The 23,259-nt window shown below is 38.4% G+C and overlaps 1 protein-coding gene across 1 annotated transcript in view; it reads left to right on the forward strand.

Annotated features, from left to right (window-relative positions):
- gpr68 (G protein-coupled receptor 68) overlaps positions 1-4,736 on the forward strand; it is a 29,996-nt gene extending 25,260 nt beyond the window's left edge. Inside the window, exons 3-7 of the mRNA XM_042500213.2 lie at positions 29-178; positions 1,716-1,849; positions 2,126-2,348; positions 3,770-3,950; positions 4,039-4,736. Coding sequence (XP_042356147.1) covers positions 29-178; positions 1,716-1,849; positions 2,126-2,348; positions 3,770-3,950; positions 4,039-4,487 — 1,137 coding nt within the window. The 3' untranslated portion in view covers positions 4,488-4,736. The remainder of the gene's footprint in view (positions 1-28; positions 179-1,715; positions 1,850-2,125; positions 2,349-3,769; positions 3,951-4,038) is intronic.
- The last annotated feature ends 18,523 nt before the right edge of the window (positions 4,737-23,259 follow it).

Below are 23,259 nucleotides of genomic sequence, written 5' to 3' on the forward strand. Positions count from 1 at the left end.
TCACAATAAATAATCTTCTTGATTCTAGGTTGGCGTTCCCTCCAACCTGTACTCTTTGTACCACGCTGCTCTGCAGCTGAAGCAGAAGAATGAGCTGGGAGTTTATTTGATGAACCTTACTGTGTCGGATCTGTTATACCTGGCATCATTGCCAATGTGGCTACAGTATTTCTTTCAGGTAAAGTAAGACCATTCATTTATTTTGTAATAAACAAAAAATGTGATATTACATTATGTGCAAAAAGTGTATGTGTGATTTTCTCAGCAATGTTTTGCAAATGTGCTGGCAACAGCTGTTGTTGGAGGCATTATGTTCAGTTTATCAGTGAGTCCAAGTGGACATTAGAGCCAAGTCTGAAGGATTAGGTTTTGGTCAAGGTTACTGTGACCTCATCCAACTCTCATGAATGCCATGCCTCAAATGAAATATTTTTAAATTTGGCACTAGGGCTGTACACGACTTGAAATTATGCCAGTCGAATCAGATTTGGCTGTTCAATACAAATATTTGATGATTCATTTTCATTTCATATAAAGTTTGAATGCGTCAAGCGGGATGTTCAGTGTGACAGTGGCGTTCATGTAAACAAACGGCACTAATGGCAGATCGGATGTGTGCAACATTTTTTGCCGACACTGGATATTAAAAAAAAGCCAGAGACTGTATATTATTAAATTGCTGTGAGCTTTAATGTTACCTCTTCTAAGCAGAAGGGAGAAGATAATGCTATCCTTCATCTGTGCTGTTGCATCATGCATGAAATTGCTTGTAACAAAGAGTACAGTGAAAGTCAAGAGCAATCAGTCTGCAGCAAAATCTGGGGACCAAAACGTCCCCAAAAATAGACTGCAAAGCACACTGACTAGCATAAAAATAACAAAAAAACTAAACAAAACAAACAAACAAAAAAAAAAAACACTGCTTGACTTGACTGCGACTGAGGGATCTCCATCTAACGATTTGAATCTTTGACTTTAAAGGGGAAGCCCTATTGGTACAAACACCCACTTGGACTCATGTAAGAACAGATTAGAATTTTTGGTTAAAAATCAAAGGTCAAGGTCACTGTGACCTTGTCCGTCTCATTCTAGTGAAGATGATATCTCAATAACACCTTGAGGGATCTTCTTCAAATTTGCACAAATGTCCACTTGGACTTGACATTTTATATCAAAATGGTTTACTGTAACATAATATTCTGCAAAAACGCTTTTCTGGCCATATTCAATGCTGTAATGCAAGAACTGAAGGAGAGACACTTGGACAGATACTGAACTGGTGACACTAATCTTGGACACTGTGCTGATTGTATAGATCTCTTCTGCTCTTTGGTTTAAGATGTGTGTGAACCATCCATGTTTTAGAATCTGTAGCTTCATTGTCATTGTCATTGTCGACTGTCATGGCTACATAAGTCAAAACGGACATGGGTCTAAACTTTAACTACAACTTGATTGGTATGTGGATACATATAACCACCAGGCAGTAATTCTAGTTCACATTACATTCTAGGTATTATTACACTACTGTATATGCACTTAAAATGTCACTTTTAAGAGACACTTTTATGTGACTCATAAGCCTAATGAACAGAAAATGTTTTTGATGATCTACATCAGTCACCCAGGTGCATTTGGGAAATTTGGATGTTTCTACATCCGCTTTAATCTATCCTCCTAACCTCTTGTTTCATGGATGTGCGTTGTTGTTTCAGGATGATGACTGGAGTCATAGAGAGTGGCTGTGTCAGCTGTGTGGCTTCCTGCTCTATGAGAACATCTACATCAGCATTGGTTTCCTGTGCTGTATTAGCCTGGATCGCTATCTGGCTGTGGTCCACCCTTTACGGTAATTTTGACTTGGCATGATAAAAAGGCGAGCAGCAGCTCACAGTTAGTGTCAATCCATTTCAACTTATCACCACACCTTTACACTTATGCAGTTTCATAACAATTTCTTTAACATAAGAGCGTATTTAATGCAATAACTGTAATAGAAAATATCATATAATATTCTAAAATTGATATTAAAAATGTATAGTATGTCATACAAAGCTATAGTTTGTGTACTTTTCCTGCGCTGTTTCCTGACCTGTTCTCTCTTTTGTCTCTCTTTCATCTACAGGTTCACATCCCTGCGCTCTATGAGTGCAGCGTGGCTTGTTAGCGCCATCATCTGGCTGAAGGAGATTGCTGTGGGCGTGGTTTTCTTCCGCCATAAAGAATTGAGCAGAGACCGCAAGAACCAGTCAGTGTGCTTCGAGCACTACCCTATGCAGCCGTGGGAGTATCCAATCAACTATTACCGCTTCACTATTGGCTTTCTGTTCCCGCTGGCTATTCTGTCGGTATGTTAACTGTTTTCAAATCTTTTCTTTTAAAAATGCACTTTATAATTAGGCCAGTCAAATGATTTTTTAATAGCAATTAATGACAGACTTTCTATACACTTTACAATAAGGGTACATTAGTTAGCATTATTAAATATTGTGATAATATTATCTAATAGTTAACTACTGTGTCAAGTACTCAGTAACTAATGGTGTTCATTTTAATTAAGGGGTTAATTCATACATTATTAAATAGTATATAAACAGTCTATTAACAGAAACAACAACAAAAATTACACATTAATTAACATCAATTAATGGAGTAATAACCTTTTACAAGGAGTTAACTTATGTGTCAAGTAATCATTAACTAATGGTGTTCGTGTTAATTAAGATGTCAATCCATACATCCGTTTTAGACGATTTTTGAAGACATACTACACTATGACGTCTTTGATTAACATGGATGACATACTATACTATACTTGTTGTTTTTGACAATTTTTGGATGACATGCTATACTATGGCGTTTTTGATGAATTTTGGACGATTTACTATAGTATGCCATTTTGATGATTTTTGGGTGATATACTATAGTATAACTATATATAGTACAACACCATCTGAAATAGCTCACTCCAGGGTCCAAAATTTCTCGGTGCATTATCTGACATAGAAATGAACTGCATCAGTCATTGTCCTGCCAGAACCCCAACATGCATGAAGGTGCGAGGGCCCGTTCATCGCTGCTTGCAGCTCTAATATTTATTAATGTGTCCTTGGTATGGTTGTTTCTGTTAATAGACTGTTTAGATACTACTAAATAACATAGAAATTAACACCTTCTTTAACATAAACACCATTAGTTTATGATTACTTGACAAATTAGTTAACTGTTATTTAATGATTAATACTCCATTAATTAATGTTAATTAATGTGAACTTGTTATTGTTGTTCATGCAAATAAAGTATTAACTACTGTATGGAATGAAACTTTAATTAAAATTACCAACACTAATAAATTGCTACTTACCACATCAGTTTACGGCAGTTGGTACTACATAAACTATAACTATAAACTTTCTGTTTATATACTATTAAATATTATAGGAATTGACACAAGTTGGACTCAACGATGAACTGATTAGATTTTGATGGTCAAAGTCACTGCAACCTCGCGTAGGTCTCATTCTAATGAACGCAATAGGCCTTGAGGGAGTTTCCTCACATGTGGCACCAATGTCCACCTGGACTCAAAAATGTCCTGATTAGAATTTGGTGGTCAAAGGTTAAATATTAAGGTCACTGTTGTTTAAAAAAAGATGCTAGGTAGGGTTTTTCAGAGAGGATGAAGATTCTTCATTGGAAATGTGAAGTAGAGTTAGTTATCACGACAGTAATCCTGATACATCCAATGACTTGGATTATTTCTGTCCAGATCAGCTACCTGTGTGTTCTTCGTGCCGTGGGTCGGAGCGCTGGGACGCAACCTGATCAGAAGACAAGAATTAGGCAGTTAGTCAGCAGTACCATCCTCATCTTCCTTGTCTGCTTCTCTCCCTACCATGTGTTCCTGTTAGTACGCACTCTGCTGGAACGGGACTGTGACTTCATCACAGGTACAGTTTCTTCTTTGCAAAGCAATCCAGTGACGAAGGATGAAAAGTTTTTTGTTTTAATCAAACAGCCTGTATTCTCATTTTTCAGGAATATTTAACTACTACCACCTGTCATTGTTGCTGACCACCCTGAATTGTGTAGCTGACCCTGCTCTCTACTGCTTTGTGAGCGAAAGTGCACGACGCGGCCTGTACAGAGCCTTGTTCCGGCCTCTTGGGAGGATACTGTGTTGCTGCCTTCGTCGCGGCAACGCCAGCCCTTCCAACCCAGCTACCGATTCCCATGAGGTCGCCACAGACGAGAACAACGGCCATCCCACTGTGATGCTGCTCACGCACACCAGCACACTCAACTCAAAAACAGACACTTCCGGCAAAAACTCAGTATTAATCTCACAGACTAATGAAAAAACTATCACACCCTTAATTGTACAAAATAATAGACACACTGAAAAAAGTGTGGACAGTGATATGAAGCTCAGCTGTGTGATAGCCACGGAAGACCAGAGTCGAGAGACTGAGAAGAACACCAGCTGAAACGATATGAGGAGCAATCAGTAACCTTGCTGGTACAGGCCTCAGAGCGAAGGGATCAACAGAACAAGACTGCCTGTAAAAAGGCTCTATCTAATGTCCTAATGAGACCCTGCTGCCCACATCCAGCTGTGTTTACATCATCATCTGATGGAATTGGACTGAAAACATATTTTTCTCTCTTGCAAATTATTTCACTGAGCCCTGATACAACTGCCACTATGTGTGAGCTCAACATGAATATGACCTCTACTTTGCCTCTGTGAATGTTGTTTTTTTTTTAATGTCTCTGGTTTGTAGCAACACATTCTCATCCCAAGTTGTGACATATTGCCACTTTGCAGGGACTACCGTCTACATATAACGCTGTAGGTATCCTTCTGTGTGAGCTCTTTACGTTGCTGGATGTCGCTACCGTGATGTCAACAAAAACATATGGTGAGACACAGGGATATATATCGATACAAAATATGTGAGATTCAAATTGGTGAAATGAAAAATGAACTGCAATACACTTTTTGGCAGAGTGTAATCTGTTTTTGACTTTGCTTGTTGACGGCGTGTCATGTCACTACGTGTTCAACGTGCTACGTCATATCTGAGACGAGAGACACCTCGCCAACGTAAATAACATGAAGCAAAGGCTCCATTACAGGAGATACTGACGTACCCTCCAGTTTCAAACTGGAAGTGTGGCGGCATTTGAGCTTCCTTAAGTCAGAAAGTAATAAAGGTGGGGAGATAACAGAAAAGACAAAAACAGTCTGCAAATACTGCAAGAGGGTGTTGAACTACACAAACAGCATGTGAGCCGGCATCACACTAACGAGCTCTGGTCAGCCCCGCCTACTCACCTTACTCCTTAACGACGACTACACAGCCTAACCACACTGACAAGCGCATTTGGAACCCCGCTCGCTCAAATGAGTACAAGAGCCAAAGAGAGAGCCCAACTGATCACTCACAAGTGGGAAATGGCCAACTTAGTTCTTCAAAGTCACCCTCTCTACTTTCCCCTCTAGCAAAATCAAACCTTTCCCCAGCAGCCACGTCTGTCCTAGTGAAAGGGTATTTTTTACCAGCAGGGGACATTGTGAATGTCCAGAAATGCTTTAATTGCAAAGTTTGTTTTTTGCATTTATACTCTACCTCTGACATAGAAAGGGATTCTTTAATTTGATATAGAAAAGAGGAAATGCAATAATAAATAGAATATTTTTCAGTCATAATTTTTCTGTTCTCTCATTTTGTATTAAAAAAAATCGTGAGAAAATCGTATGGTTAACACAGTATCGTGAATCGTATCGAATCGTGAGTTGAGTGAATCATTACATCCAGTTGGACGTGGTTATTCTTATGCAACAACAGCGTATAGCGACCAATGCCAGGATGTCAACAAAGGCACACGCTGGCATGGACGATTAGGATTAGGGGAAAGAGGCACATGGTAAGGTGAAGAAAAAAACAAAACATTCGGACGGGAAGCAAACATTATGTTCCCACATGAAAGCCCAGAGTTTGTTGTCCATTTCTGTCCAGCCGTGTATCATGCGGACTTGAAAGGTGGCTTTTGGCATCAGGATCTCACACTGAAAGCACTGCAAAAGCAGTGGCACTGGACAATTTTGGAATGAGAATGGGCTTGGTATTTTGTGTCTGCTGCTTGCCACAAGACAGCTGGACTATACATCATCTAACATTTGTATTTGGTCAAAACAATATCTACGGATGGTCAGATGGTGTGAAATCACAGTCAGATGGGAAAAGGACACTGGACTCCTGCATGAGCTGATAGCACAACACAGCCGCATTAAGAGCATATCCTGTGCATGCCGGCTTCATGCTTTGATTTGTACAATACGGTGAATGAGAAGGCGAAGTATTCATGGTGCAGCTATACAGTTCCTGACTTTGATGGATTTACATATACAGACATTTGCTGATTTGTCTTATGAGATGTCAAATAGGGCACTGGGTTAATTATATTAGTTTTTCATAAATATGACAAAAATCTATCACCAGCCCTCTACAGTATTCTGTACAGCACAGATAGAGTCAGTGTTTAGTCATAGTTAGGGGGTGTGATGAGGGTGGAGTCAGTGAGGAGGACAACAGTCCACTCCCCCAGTCTGTAAATGCTGGTAAAGCACAACTTGTGCAACAAAAATGTCAGATAGGTCCTTGTAATATTAAGGTTACCATTAAGGATGATGTGCTATAATGTTATCACGCAGGGATTTGCAACTTAAACGAACTACAGGTCCTCGAATGCTCACAACTTTTTTTTACTAGTTGTGAAACAATCTAATACCATTTAGATAAAGCATTAGATCCTTTTTGTGTACTCAGAAACGGCCTAAAAAATCAACACTGCCAAACCCACCAGACTCTATTTAAATAATCAGTACTTTTAGCATGTATAGATCCTGCACATTTTCACATCTAATTGGTCGAAATGAGAAGTTGAGTTGGTTGTTAAAACGGTGGAGGATGTATGTATTACTTCTATTTTGTTTCTGTCGACTTTAAACCAAGCGATTTTTACCATTATTAAATGACTGTTTATTTAACCCTTTGAAACCTGGATCATCATCACTTTTCTTGAGCTCACATGCCTTTCATAAGTTTTTAAACCTGTGAACACAGAAAAAAACTGTCTTTCAAAAATGGGGAAATTTTATAATCTAAGGTAAAATGTCGAGAGAACTACATTTAGAATTTTCACGATTAAATATTTAAAATTATTTTCCAGGATTATTATAATTTTAAGCACCTTTTTCAGGTAATTTCCTTGCTTTTTGTTTTTGTTTTTTAACTTCCCCACATTTTTTGTTTGTATGTTTGTTTTGAATTTTTCAGGTTATTTTCTTGTTCCTTTTTTTAACCTATTTATTGCTTATTTCCGGGTTATTTCAAGCCAATTCGCTCAGGTTGTAAGGGTTAAATGGAGTAATGTGGGTTTGAAGACAGTGGTTTGGGGGCTGTGTCTGGTTAAATAAAAAATGATCCTGTCAGTGTCAAAAACAAGCACTTTTAGTTTAGTGGACATAAACTGACAGGACAAGCATTTCCTGAGTGTTTACATTGCAGCCTGGTGGCTGCTCTTGCACAATACTGGACCAATTCAAAAAAGATAAAGTTGTTCCCATTGGCCTGTAAACTGAAAAACATGGGGAAATGATGTCCATGAGAAAAAGAGTTGCTTTGTGGCTTTCTGCCAAAAACACCTGTTGACCAATCATGAGCAGCCTGATTGAATGCAAGCGCATGGATTGGATGACACAGCTGTCAATCATGGCAGAAAATCCCCTTTTTGAAGAACTGAATAACTCATTAAAACCAAACTTATCATAAAAAGGATAACTTGAACAAACATCAGGGGGATGGGAACTACCTTCAGTGACAGAAACAATCTTTGGAAAAAAAAAAATTTGCGTGTACTATATACAGTCTGGGGTTACACAGCAATAGCTCCCTAAAATTTACAAGCATACAGATAGCTAAGATTAGCCCCTATAAGCTAGCTGTTGTACCAGACCAAGTCAGGTTGTAGCAGGAAAACTCCTAAGTGTATTTAATAATAACAGGATGTTTGGTTTATTTCTTTTGTCAAAGTTACTCAGTCTTACTTTAAACAGAAGTTTCATCAGTCATCATTTGGCCTGCCCTTCCCTTTTTGCTTATTTCTCAACCTCAACCCTAACTTCAAGGTTTTAATACATTTGTTTTTGTGTTTAAAAAGTGCTATTATTTATTGTTCAGTATTTTTGGATAGTGCTTGTCATTTTAAAAGATGATACTATTTTGAAAGCTAATTGCTCTGGGTGACTTTACCTTTCCATGTTGGTGTCAGATAGATGTACAGCATGTGACAGGCTTTTAAAAACAGGCAGTCTGTGGTTTTAACCTGAGCATGCATCTGTGCTATCAAAGACTAAATATAAAGGGAAACGACCTCTAAAGTTTACATATTGCTATTTGCATGCGCGGGAATGGCACTATATGGTTATTGTCCTAACTTTATACTGTTAAAAGCCCATCTATTATTCAACATAATCATTCGCAACTTGTGTTGTTATAGATCTGCGAAATATGGTCAAAACTTTTGTATGGAAGCATATCAGTGTCAGAAAGAACCTAGACAAAATCAACATACGGTCAAAATTTCAAAAATATGAATTAACTATGACTAATCTGTGGAATATTTAGTTGTTACAGACACATAATATTATGGTCAAACTTTCACTTGTTATAGAACTATAACTTTATGGTGAAAGCATCTTGTCATAGTGATAAATGTTCAAATGATATATCTTCACTGTGATGAATGTGAATATTTTCATACCAAGTGTATAATAAAAAGGACAGCTTCCCATTTTTTAATGATGTGTGCAGTGCGTGTGTGTACGAGTGTGTGCGTAACTGTTTTCTCTGTGTGGTTTCAGTGTGACCTCAGCCTTCCCTCTGTGACGCTTGCAGTGTCAACAGACGGAAATCAGTTTTGAACTTCTGACGAGTGCTGACTGAAACGCAGTATTTGAGATTAAGCTACAAATCAAGCACATGCATGTTTTTTTCTGTCCAATTTCTGATGTAGGTGTTTCCGGTGAAAAAGCAAAAATAAAACTCCTGTACGTCACCTGCCCTGCACCAAACAGCAGGCAGAAAGGTTACGTTCAGACCGCAGGCAAAAACAGCCCAGATCAGATTTTTTTGCTCATATGTGACTAAGAACTGTGTTTTTGTAATGAGTCTGAGTCATCATTGTTCTCATCAGCCACCTCAGAGATAGGATCTGGGTCTGAATTTTCATTTTCTACATGCACTTTGGTCAGAAACAGCCAACACTGATACGTGCAATGGCCAATGGTGAACTCAAGTGCTCTTCAGAAAAATCACAAATTAGCATTCCTGATTGAGATGTTTTTCTGATTTCGGTGTTTCTGAACTTTTAAGACATAATGTGGAAGATGTGATTTGAACTTTTTATTTCTATATTTAGAACATTTAAACAATGCATTAACAGCAGTTTGTTGCCTTACAGTTAGGAATTATTGTTCCCCTATTTATTCTGAAAGACACCTGAAGAGGATGAACCAGGGCTACCTAGATTTGTGACGAGAATATATTACCTATGTTTATTTCTACTGTTAAGTATTTTAACTTCGTGGTCTATGGGGATTTACTCAAGTGCCCTTTCACAGAGCTGCAGTTTTTGTTACTTTTATGTTGGCTTTATTTTTCAGCCCTGAAAGCTGCCACTTGGTAGAGACTAAACCAGAGCTAAAAAGAAAGTGAATATTGAACTGACATTCATTGGGTGAACACAAACATAACAGCAAACAAATGGCAATGATGCGCTGTTTCTGCTGGATGTGTTAATAGACAACTGTTTGGTAAATGGTAAAATGGACGTGCACTTGTAATAAGCCTGTCTTCTGACAACTTAAACCGCTTTCACATTACAAGTCACATTCAGCCATTCACACACACATTCACACACTAATGGCTGAGGCTATCGTAAAAGGTGCCACTTGCTACTCAGTTACCATTCTTGTGCTTTCACATACTGATGTAACAGCCATCAGGGGCAATTTGGGGTTCAGAATCTTGCCCAAGAATACTTCGACATATGGACCACCCGAGGATCAACCTCCCGATCAGTGGACGACTTGCTCTACTTCCTGACCCACAGCTGTTACGATGTGTTAGCTACATAGACTGTAAATAAAGATGGACGATGCGTCCCCACTTATCCCCGCTATGCTGAAGTGAGGTAAAAATATCCCGGATATGAGCCCTGCATCTGGGTAGTAACGAAATCTGCGGTGGGAGAGTTCCTGCCCAACACCCGTCCAACCAATCACGGGCAGCTGCATTGATGCGAGTGCACAGATCGGCTGTCATGGCTGTCAATCATGGCAGAAAAGCCCTCTTTTTTTATAACTTAATAACTAAATAAAACAGAACTTATCGTGAAAAATCCCTCAAACCAACATCAGGGTGATAAGAACTACCTTCAGAGACAGAAACCATCTTTGGGAAAAATGTATTTGGTGTGTAGAGTTTTTAGTTCAGTCTATGATTATTCACTAACATGGAGGTGTGGGTCTTAGGACCTGTACTGCAGTCAGACACCAGGGTGCGATCGAGATTCAGTAACCTCACTTTGGGGGAGCTGTCATGTTGTCCATCTTTATATACAGTCTATGATTAGCCAAATAAGCTGATCCAAAGAATTAATGTCCTCTCTTTGCTCTGATGTTTTCTGAAGGTTTATATGGTCCGCACTTTGTTTCCTCAGACATGTCAAACACCATCAAACACTTTGAAAACTACAACAAAAATAAAGGACATACATAGATTTTCCACTCACTCTCAATCTAGTGTCTATTAAGCAGTCCAATTAGCACAACAGAAATGTGCCGAAATAAAACACAGCCACCTAAATGTGGTCCACCAATGTCCAATGTCCATGTAAGGCAACATAATACATAAATAAAGGAATAATTACCGTGAGTGCCCCTTCGACCACATGTAGACTATTCCTACTCTGGAGTCGCATGCTAATAATCAGCAGCCATGTTGCTCTTACCCACAATGCTACTGACCTATGACCCATCACATGACATCACATTTCCCACAATGCCATCAACTACACTGGAGTGGTGTTACTTTGCAGTAAGTAATGACCTTACATTAAAGGCAATACATTTCAAAGTCTCTTTTAGAAGAATTTTTTTAATCATACTTTTTTACCTATTTTCACACCGTATTTATCACATTTTTAATCACTTGTGATGACCTTATGAACTTAAATTTATGAATTTATGACTGAAACATAGCCAATAACGTATAAAAAAAACTGTCTCTGAGACACTTACAGCCTAATATATGAATAATATCACAATGTAACAATCAATGGATGCAGGTTTAGGAACCAAAAACCAGCAATAACACACCTGTTATAGTTCTTGAGCCCATCATTGTATGCAGATGTATTAGACTATGTTGCAGAAACACTCATCAAGTTAAATGCAACAATACCTACAAACCAAAGAAGGTGGACATGGTTTAAATAAAGGGTTTAAAACTTTGTCTGTTAATCTTGTGAATAATGTAATTTAGCAAAATCACACACATAAGGACAGTGCAATGCTTGAGTGCAGTTTTGAGTTGCAGCACTTCGTTTTCAAGGGTTTTTTAAAAAATTTTTTGAACAAGAACCGTATTCTGTCTGTGTACTTCAACAGGCCTAATTGGTGAAGTGATGTGATGTTATCATTGGCTGGATGTGACTTATTAGTGTTTATTAGCTTTAGAAGATTAATAAACACAACTGTCAGGTGAATTGGGAGCTGAAAATGAAATTCAGTATGTGTGAAAGTATTTTTTGTGTGTCACTGTATTTGTTTTTGTAACAGAATCCTTCCTCTGGAGGCACTTATGATGTTGAAAGTGTGTGTGTGTCAACTAAAAGTGTGCAAATAGTCCAGACAGAGGAAGGACTTGTGTGTATCAGAGCGCTTAAAAATTGTCAAATGTCTGTATTGTGAGATCTGTGCGCGCTCGTTTGTGTGTGTAATGAAGACGGCAGAATGTGCATATGCATGCGAGTGTGCGTGTATTAATCTTGGCAGCATCAGCTGCTTCTGGCTACTGCTGTCGTCCAGCAGGAAGTCACATTAAACTTGGGTCATGCAGGGGTCAAAGGTCACAGTTGGAAAAGGAGATGAGAAGAACAGGAAGACAAAACAGAAGCAGAGAGAAGACGTGTGGCTATCCTCCATTCTTTGGCTTCACATCATGAAATATTTACTAGATTTACTTCTTTTTCCACTCAGTAAACTCCAAATCCATTCAACAAACCTGACCTGTATTTCCTGTAATGTATTTCATAATTATGGTGTGTCAGGAACAAACAGACACAAAACTAGGTTACGATAAAAGACATGAAATGTCATTTATATTAGGGCTAACGTCATGAGGGCTAACGTAAAACTTTCAAGTAGCTATAGAAAAAAGTGTAGAATGTTACTAGCATTTATGAAACATTCAACTGCAAATAAAGAGGAAAGATGCCACTTCTCCCTTTGTCATTTATTACATTTGTAAAATATATAGAAGAGCAAAAACTATTTCACATGAAGCACCGATTTTCGTTTAAAAAAAAATGTAATGGAAATTTATAAAAGCTGATTTTGTGGGTTCTTAGGAATGTTCAAACACCACTGCAGAACACTGGTGTGGAAAAATATAACCTAATTTCAGCAGTTTTCACGTGCAGAAATATATATATATACATATATATTTGTTCCATCTGATGTCCAACGTCTAGGTAAGGTATTATCTGGACTAGCTTGCTGCCAAAATAAGGGAACGTCTCAATAATTTGGTTTCTCAACACCCAAAATTGTACGACAAACATTGCAACAACCAAATAATTAACAATATGGCTTGACATCGATTGCCCAGCAGCTTGGCTCAGAGGTAGAGTGGGTCGTCCTCTAATCAGAAGGTCAGGAGTTCAATCCTAGAATCCTTGTATCCTAGTAAAGTATCCTTGGGCAAGATACTGAACCCCAAATTGCAGTGTGAGTGTGTGTGATTGATTACTGAGTAGCAGGTAGCCTCGGCCACTAGTATGTGAATGTGTGTGTGAATGGGTGAATGTGACATGTAGTGTTAAAGCGCTTTGAGTGGTAAATAAGACTAGAAAAGCGCTATACAAGTATAGTATAGTAGTATATATTCTGATGAAGGAGTTGCCATGTCGTCCATCCTGACATCTTGAAGGAAACAGGAATTATTTAGAGGTAAACTGCGACTTAGACCTACAGTATGCCGCACTAAACTGCCTGTCCATCTCACGCTCCATTTTTACCCTTTAACTCCTCCTTTTGTAGCAGCAACTCTCTCTTGAAATACCGTCACTAATCAATTTTCATGCTTTTGAGAAAGCGGCTTTTCAAACTGCCTCTATCATTTGAAAGTGGTCTACATCCCACCACAAGTGAGAACAAAAGCTGCCTTGATCTTTGCAAAGACTTGAACTGCTGGTGGACCAGCAAGCCTGATGCTGCGCTCACTATTGCTGGAAACTTTAATCAGGCTAACCTTAACAAGATCATGCTTGACTTCTATCAACATACTGACAGCAGCTATAGGGGTATAAACTCTCTGGACCGCTGCTAAAAAACAATCAAAAATGGCTACAAAGCGGAATCGTTACCAGCATTCAGGAAGAGTGACCATGAATACATCTTGCTGAGGTCAGTATGTACACCAACTACAGCATAATGCATTCCCTCTGTTAAGCAAGAGGTCATGAAATGGTCAGGCCAATCAGAGGCCACCCTGAAGTTTGCACTACATGTTAAGTGCACAGGTCTGGAGCAAGTTCCAGGAGACACTGTTGACCTCAATGGACTCACTGAGTCTGTGGTGGATTTAATTTCTAAAATAACAGAGGCAACTGCACCCAAAATTCCATAACCGGAAATCATGGATTACCAGGACTATTTGGGATGCCCTAAACACACACACTGCAGCCTACAAGTTATGGTTGCAGTCTAAAAACATAACTTTTAAAGCAGTTAGAAGAGCAGTAAATGAGGCAAAAAGAAACTGTGGGAAGAAAGTTAAACTACATCTCCAGAAAGACAAACCCTGAGGCACGTGGCAAGGTCTACGAAGTATGACCATAACAAGCAAGTGCTGATGCTATGTGCTGACCAACTAGCTCTGACTTTTACAATTATATCCAACTGTTAATTTGCTCAGTTTGTCATACCCACTTGCTTGAAGAAATTCACCTTCATTCCTGTGCCCAAGAAAGCAAAACCGACCTGCCCGAATGACTACTGCCCTGTGGCACCCACCTCTGTGTTTCTGAAATGCTTTGAATGACTGGTAAAGGATTATACCTGCTCCTCACTAACCAGCAAACTGGACACACTACAGTTTTTGCTGCATTTTGAGTCCCTTGCAGTACTTCCTGTATACACACAACTTTGTAGCCACTTCCAACTCCAACATCATCATCATCAAATCGTGTATGTGTAAGTGAGTGAACGGGGTAAATGGTGCCTGTAATGTAAAGCACTTTGAGTGGGTACTAAGACTAGAAAAGGGCTACATGAATGCAGTCCATTTACCATATATGTAGTGTTGTATAAGAGGCATAATGACAATATTCTGCGAAGGGAGTTTGTCAAGGTTTAATATTAGGTTGATTATTGTTGTGCATACATGCAGACAACAGTTACCAACTATTTAGATACGGTTTTAACATGAACTGCTCAACTCAGAAAAAGAAATATAAAAAAGACTTCTGATAAATGAGATCATATTTAAATTATTATTTAAATTACAGTAGAATACAGACAAAGGAATTTCCCTGTTAGTAATACATCAAAGCTTCAATTCCTAAAATTTTTTTACAATGTTCAACACTAACTGAATGTCTGACTACACAAACACAGTCACTTGTCTGTGTGGTGTTTTGTTTGAAAAGCAAATCACTTTGTTAGCAGCATCACAAGCATCATTAAATGAAAATTGACCATCATTGCTATGACTTCAACTAGGAATGTTTATTTAATTTATATCACTATTCATCATAATGTGTGACACACAGTTGCATTTGCTTCTTTTTGGTGTGGGGGGGGGTGAAATGTTGCTTTTAAGAACTGACACATTGCCAAACAAGCTGTATTCAGTGTCTTTGGTTCAAAATAATTTCTCATTAGATTGCAGAGTTATTTAAACCCATGAAAGGAACACATTTGCCTTAAGTTTAAGAAAAACATTAGAAACAGCCAACTGATGAGGTTTTTGCTCAGCAGTAAATACATTAATTCATTAAATATTAATCAGCCATTGCGGACAAGTAGCTGTAGCCCCCATAACATTACCTTCTCTAATTACCAAAATAAGAAAACTTGTAATTGCAAATATGTGTTTTCTGCTAGTAATGCATTTGGGTACCTTCCAACGATTGTTAAAAACCAAAACAAAGACACTATAAAGTGATAACATGCAGTAAGACTCAATCTAAACACTAGTGAGCCTCCACAGTCATTCAGTGTTCCTTTCTTTTGCCTTTGTACACATAGTCCACTGTCAGATTTATACATCTACAGATCAAGGTCACATAATATGTGAAGTCTAGATTAGGATCCAGCTTGTTAAACAGGCTGTGGAATGTGCTGAGTTCATTTATCTCAGCATGCATCCCAAAGGACCTCCACATCTAAAATATATCTAAATACCTTTGAGCATAATGATTTTCTTCACTATAAATTTGTCTTCTTAATGCAACTGATCTGTTGTTATACTGTTTTTTTTTAACTCCTTTGCCTTTTAAAGTGACCCTGAGTGTTTTGAAAGGCGCCATCAAATAAAATGTAGTTTTTTATTATTAATAATATTGTTAAGATTTGTTCTAACTCAACTCAGGAGGAACCCTTTGAAAACCAGAAATGTGCAGGAAGTTAGCGGTCTGCATGCTAATAACAGCACACTGTAAACACCTGTGTTCAAAGAGACACTTGTTAAAGACAAAATAACCCATTATATAACCCAAAATAGCCCAATTAAATGGCAAGACGTCTAGTGTTCTGCAAATCTATGCTCAAGACCCAACATCGTCGTTCACACCTCACCTTCTAGCTATTGTCAATAACAGTACAATCAATCATTTATTCCATTACAAAGTGCAAATTAAAGCTTTTCTGTTCTTTTAAGCAGCAAAGCTCTGATTTATGTATTACAGTGGTAGCAAAGAGTCAGACACAGAGAGAGCCACTTTAATCTGCTTTGTCACTGGTAGTCAAGGAAGAGGGCTGAAAGGTAACCAAGGCAGCATTTTAAAACACGCACGGACACACACACAGCTCTCCTTTCATTCTCTTTTCTCTCTCTCACTTCCTTTTGGCAATCTGAGTAGAGAGGAAATAGAAAGTCACCCTTTGGCACATCGATCTCCTGTGTATGTGTCTGTGTGTATGTATGTGTGTTTTCTCTGTTAGGGCTTCACAATAAGTATCAAGCTGGAGCAAGTTGAAAACATATCACATTATGACATTGTTGTGGTGAATTTGTTGGCAATCAATTGTTTACACATCCAGCAGAAACAAAGCATCGCACTAGCATTCATTTGGACTTGTGTCTTGTCACCTGGAAAATGTCCAGTATTGCCACTCCTTCCAAATGTGTTTTGAACTCCTCCAACTCTCGAGGAAATCTGGCTTTTCATCCACTAATACTCCATTTATACCCACTAGTCTAACTTTGTCTGTCTACTATTTGGTGCTGAGCAGGTAGTGTACAGAGGGTTCAGGGCACAGTTTGAATAGGTTTTTGGTTAGATGCTTAAAATTACATCTGGTTAACACAAGCTTAAGAGACTTTCACATTTTGTTCTACAATATAAAACTCAGTAAATACTCAGCCCATCCTCCTTCCAAACTTGTAAAATACTGCTGCTTTGACAGTGCTTTTGACATAAGATTGTAATGCTAAAAACCACCTGTCAAGTCCGTTTGAAATGCGCCAAGATGGCATCAGGTTAAAATGCATCTGGTAGTGACATAATATCAGGAGCATGAAGACGACTTCAGGGCGAGCTGGAGAGGAGGTGGGTGGGTCTAATAATATATGGATTTCCATGCTTTAAATCTGAATGTGATGTTTTTTTTCTACACCTAACCAACCATGCCCTTGTTGCCAAACCATCTGTGCCAACATGTGCGTTTGTTGAAGTACAGGCGTTGGTTGCCACGTGCTTTTGTTGTGCAGTGTAATCATACCATGTGCATCATGGTAGCAGCATTCCACAATGTAAAGAGCAGGCACAGAAGGATACCTGCAGATGTGGAAGTCCACAGCAAAGTGGTAATAAGGGATGACTTGGGATGAGAACATGTGTGTTACCTTGTCCACAGATGGCAGGCAAGCAGTCCAGTCTTACAGCTCTTCCTGGGCTTTCCAAAGCCAGTCCTCTGTTTCTGTATCTATAGTGTGAGGGGCAGGTGAGCAGCAGGTACAGCCCACAGGCCAGAGTCTTCTCTCCCCAGTTAGACACTCCTGCAGATCAGAGGGACGGTGGTGAGGATGGGAGAAGGCAGATAAACCAAAGACATAGGCAAACCCTGACAGAAATCTCAGAATTTGTACTATAAGAGGCGTTTTACTGACTTATCAATGGCTCTTGATAACCATGGCCATCAGCCAATGGCAAGACGCAGTGTAACCGACTTAAGCCCAAACCGCTACACTTTAAAACGACTATAATGAACAGCATGAAATTTATTTACAATTTTAACATGGTAAAAGGAAATGCTCCCTTCAGTATGACAGTTCAGCAAGAGACAGAAATGTTGAATTCTGGCTAAGATAAAGAAACTACATTCTGCAGGTTAAATAATATTGTATGTCAGGATATAGCTGTAGAGTGGGAGGAGTAAGATGACGCCCTCCTTAGACGCATTCAGGTCAGTTAAGGCCTTGACTAGTCCAATTCTCACATCACTACTGGCTTCCCCTCTGCTTGTACTGAGTATCTAAGAATGCATCACAAAGACAGAAAGGTTGCCGGTCCTTCCTCTATCACCTTCCCAAGCATGCAAATAAATGAAACTTTGCACAAACTGTATGTGCAGTCCTAAACTAAAGTTCCTCACTTAAAATTGTGGGCTTACAGTCCTGATGGTGTCGCTACAGCAACCGCCTTAATTTTAAAGTGTTGAACATTTTTAACAAATCAGCCACATGTGCTAGGACGTGGGAGCTTTCACCAAAATGTAGCCCCAGGTGAACAGAAATGTTTAGATGCTTCGACCTGGTAGGAATTATGAAGTCTATCACTCTGTTTTTTTGTCAAAATAATTCAACCTAGCTCCTCTCACATTCTGGGCCCCATTGACACCAATGTTTACACATCCCTCCAAAAATGATTCAGACAGATTTTTTTGAAATATCAAAAAGTGAACCTGCAGTGCATCTAAATGTTTTAGCGCAAACAGTACTGTATACTGGCAAATGAATCTGCTTAGTAAATAAAGGGAGAAAATTTTGATGTCATGTTAGAAATCGTGTACTAAATTTCAGAATTGTATGTCAAACACTACATTTTTGACAATATTAAATAACAGTTCCTGGATATAATAATTTTCACTTATGGAGATACATGTCTTTGGAATAAAAATAAATTACAGACATCTCTATGTTGTCTAGATAAAGTACAAAAATCCCCAGAATTTTGACACTAGTTAAAAATCTTCCTTTACGTGAGGCCCTGATGATTGCTGAAATCATAGTGTGAAGCCAGTCTTCTTACTTGGCATGTAGCTCAACAAGATCTTGCCCTTGGTGTCTAGAGTTATGACTTTGAGACCTGTGTTATGCAGAATAAACATGCTTATGCCTGCTACTGTTATGAAGATACTGGAATTTACCCTAAGGGTTAAACATTAGCAATAACAGAGTAAGAAATTGCAGTTGGTGCTGGTGTATTGATACTCTGAATAATGAGTATTGAGTAATGTTCAGTTGATGTGCATGGATAAATCCATATTCGTGACACAGAACACTTGTCACACACTAAGGAATTGTGTTGTGTCGATCTGACAAAAGATAAACATGATATTTTTAAATTACAGTAAGAAATTTTAAATAGATATGTTTCAGCAGTTCTGCTGACGGACCCTGGTGTTATTTTTGTCTTCGTCCTCTTTCTTTTTTCATCTTCCTTCTGTTCCTTCTTTCCCTTGGTCTTCCTCCTCAAAATGCCCAGCTTAGACTTGCCACTTCACAGCAGCTGTAATTTCTTGATCATTTCTTCTTTTTGGTTTTACTTCTCCAACTGTACAGTTAAAATTGGCAAAATTTTAAGATTGGAATGTACAGAAATAGTTGTTCCATTTTTAAAAACTTTTGATCCTAAGTGTTTGTCTGACTACATAGAGAGGTGGAGGAGAGGCCAGTTCTTATGGAGTGTGTATGTTTGATATACTGTATATGTGTGTATGTAGATCTGATGGTGTGTACCTGCATTTCAGAGTGCATTTCTTACGTATGTACAGTAGCCATGCCTGAAGAGGCAGTGTTATCAGCAATGATGTAACGTCGCTACATGTGTGTTAAAAGCATTTCTGTGCTGTGTGTATGCAGCCATAACAACAGTAGAAATATAATGTGCATGATTACTTTGGACAGCTTATGTAATGACTGTAAGTCCATAACAGCAGGGACAGCATAATCAGCAGGAACTTCACAGGTTATGAGATCCCCTTTGGGCATCAGAGTCTTGACCGTTTCCTTCAGTTTCTGATAAAAGAAATATGAAATTACTCTGTAACAAAAAGCTTTATCCCTGTAGGAATCCTCTCCATTATCCATAATGTTGCCATATACTTTTTATAACAATCTGAACCTGTCAGTGGCAAAAACAAACACTTTTAATAGATGTAAAGAGATGGTGCTTCATTGCCCGCAGATTTACACGGCAGCCTGTTCGTGGGTGTTGGCTGCAGCACTCTCGCATTATGCTGGACTAATTTCAAAAACTGTTGATCCTATAAGTCATTTAGACACAAGGACATTGGAAAATAGGCTCCAGGAAAGAAAATACCAAAATTAGCCTTCATTTTTTTCTTTGTAAGAAAAAAAAGTGACCCCTCACCCATTTGCTGGATCAAACAGTCGTAGCATGTAAATACACATGACTTTATGTTAGTTGTAAGAGCATAGGTATGCCTTTGTTAAAAACGACAATGTTTCTTGAAACCCAATTTTCACGTTTGTGATTTATAGCTTAATCAGTTATGACATTGACCCGGTTATAGACAATATTGTTGTTCCTGTTGTTTGTATGTGTTTAATATGTCTAAAATCTTGTTTACATTTGGGAAGTAGTCTATCATACTTTATGGATGGGTAATGTAAAGATAAAGGTATTATCTGTTATTATCCTTGTGAGCCTTCATTATATTACCTGCTCTGTGCCCGAGATTATAAGCCATCCAGTACTTTTTACCTCCTTTTGCCTGTTGAAATACCTTTGAAGAGCTAATACAACACCTAAAAAACTGCCAAAAAGTGATTGCAGCTCCTAACTTGTCACTAAAAGATTGTTTCTGCCTCAAAATGACTTGATTTCATTCATGGTGACATATCTGACAGATTATAGCTCACCCAGTCCCTTTTCACCTGTGTAAATGCCTTTAAAAGGCCAATACAATGCATAAAATGCAATTTCTTACTTGCCAAAAAAAATATTGCAGTTGTTACTGAAAGGTTGTTTCTGTCTCAGAATTACTTGATTTCATTTATAGTGATTATATTTGACAAAATATCGCTCACCAGTCCTTTTTTTTTTTTTTAAACAAGATTTTACACATAATAAACACGATCAAACAACGGGAACAACAGTATTGTTTATAATCGCGTAAATGTCATGTCTGATCAAACTATAAATCGCAAATATGTGAAAACTGGATTTGAAGAAATATTAAAGTTTCACAAAGACATGTACCTATGCTCTTACCACAGACATAAACTTATGTTTATTCACATGCTGCGACAGTTTGATCCATGTGAGAGCAGCTGAAGACGTGAATACTGGACAACACAGATTTAACAGGCTGCGCGCGCTCCAATCACATCACTTTTTGGCACAACACCGGGTCACCTAAGGGATATTGCATACATGTACAGCTCAAACACAGGGCGGGCAACAACGGGACTTCTGTCTCCCGAGCCAGATGGACAATAGAGAAGGAGGACACGCTTGTCGAAATATGGCAACAGCATGAGTGCTTGTATAATGTGTTGTGCAAGACTTACCATAACAGGACTGCTTTTTCGCTGCAAAACAAGACGCACGCAAGTGCAGCCAGCTGACAACGGCGATCCTCCTCCATGTTTGTTTTTCTTCTGAAGTCACATTTGATTGCGCGAGATTCTATGAGGTCCCAAGTCTGTGGGATCGCCGCTGTGAAGTGTAAACTACAAATGGCACGTGTGTGTTCTCACGATCTGGCCGAGTCGTCAAGCGTGCGCTGTCACTATGTCTGTGATCTCCCATGCTTAAAAAATCGGTCAAGATTTGAAAATCCTCTAGTCTGTACCAGCCTTAAGAGTGTGAGGTTTGCAGAATTGACCATCTTTTACATCACTTCTTAAACTTATGTTCCAAAAAAATAAAACAAAAAAACCCTTACTTTTAGCACATTGTTTATTTTTAACATGTTCTGTTTGATTATTATTATATATATATATTTTTTTAGCTTATTTAGCTTATTCTCATTCAAATTCAGGTTCAATCATGAAAAACACTTTTCTTTTGTTTAGTAGTACTTTATAAATAAAGTTTAATTATTTATTAGAAAGTATGTCAGACTTGTGCTTGTAAAATATGTCTCAAGTGCGTCAATTAAGCTTTAACTAAGGAAGAACTTGCAGACAGGCTATATAAATCATTAATATGGTGGATGAATTATTGTTTATAATCTGAATCCCTAAATGAGAGCTATAAAAAATGAAGAATAAAGAAAGTTATATGAAGACAAAATATGTATTTTTTTGTTACCTACCTGTAGTGGTAGTTCCTGGGATATCACTGGCAGTAATAAACAAGCTGTTAATAGGATCCACCAGATGCTTGATGTTTATTCCTCTCATGTTGTAGTAATTTCCATCTCCAGCTTGTCCACTGCGCTATATTTCCACAAATCACTTTGACACTCTTGAAGATGAGCAACTCTTTGGGCCTCATGCAGCAACATTCTCTAAAATTTATCTAATATTTTCAGGTAAGAGAAAAAAAGTAAAGTCAATTCTAAGGGCAGATTTTGTCCCATGTGCAAAGACTCTGACACATGGACAAGACTGGAGAAATGACACTAAAAAGGCCGGAAGAAGACATTTTACTTTGCAGTAGTGAAACTGACATAGGTCTAAACTTGAAAGTAAATGTGATTTGCATTTAAGTATTAAAAGTAAAAGCACACATACAAAAAGGTTTAATTAAAATTCAGTACATCAAAATAATTAGAATAACTAAAAGAAAGAGCAGCAATTCCTCATACATACAGTAGATATGAGAAGCTGGGCTTGCTGGGGTCTCCATGGTAACACAGGAAGCGTAGGGCAGAGTCTGAGCCGTTGTCTTCTACTGCGACCAATGGGATTGCAGTTTTCAGCACACCTGAGGCGGGTACAGAGTTATGAAACCAAGTAAAGCGCTTTAAAATTTAAAATCATATTTAATGTCAAGAGCAATGATGAATGAGAATGAGGTTATATCTCTGGGTGTGAACAGAATCTGGAGGCAGGTTATGTCTCTCTCTCACCCTTCTCCACAGTTTAATTAACAATATCACAGTTCATCTCCAGGGCCCTCCTGTCCATCACCATTGTCATCTGTTTCCTTAGTGACAGCAGCATGGTTGCCATGGCTCCAGGTGGGCCGTCGGTGTCCTAAGGGGGGCTAAAGGGGAGACACAATCAGTATTTTGGAACTATGTTTCAAGGGTCCTGTTTAAGCTAATGTAATATTTGAAAAGAAAATTGCAGGCATTTTCATGGTTCATACATGTGTTTAGCTTGTGTATACTATGTTCTTAACATGGACCCCAGGAAGGGTAGCTGTCACCTTGGTAACAATTAATGGGAACCCATATAAACAATATAACAATGCTATCATCTAAGAAAGTCCAAAAATATTACTAAACATGGACAACTCTCTCCCAAATCTAAAAACTAGAGTATT

The sequence above is a fragment of the Plectropomus leopardus genome, chromosome 14 (assembly GCF_026936395.1).
Source record: "Plectropomus leopardus strain MGB_pleo_1.0 chromosome 14, ASM2693639v1, whole genome shotgun sequence".
Classification (NCBI taxonomy): Eukaryota; Metazoa; Chordata; class Actinopteri; order Perciformes; family Serranidae; genus Plectropomus; species Plectropomus leopardus.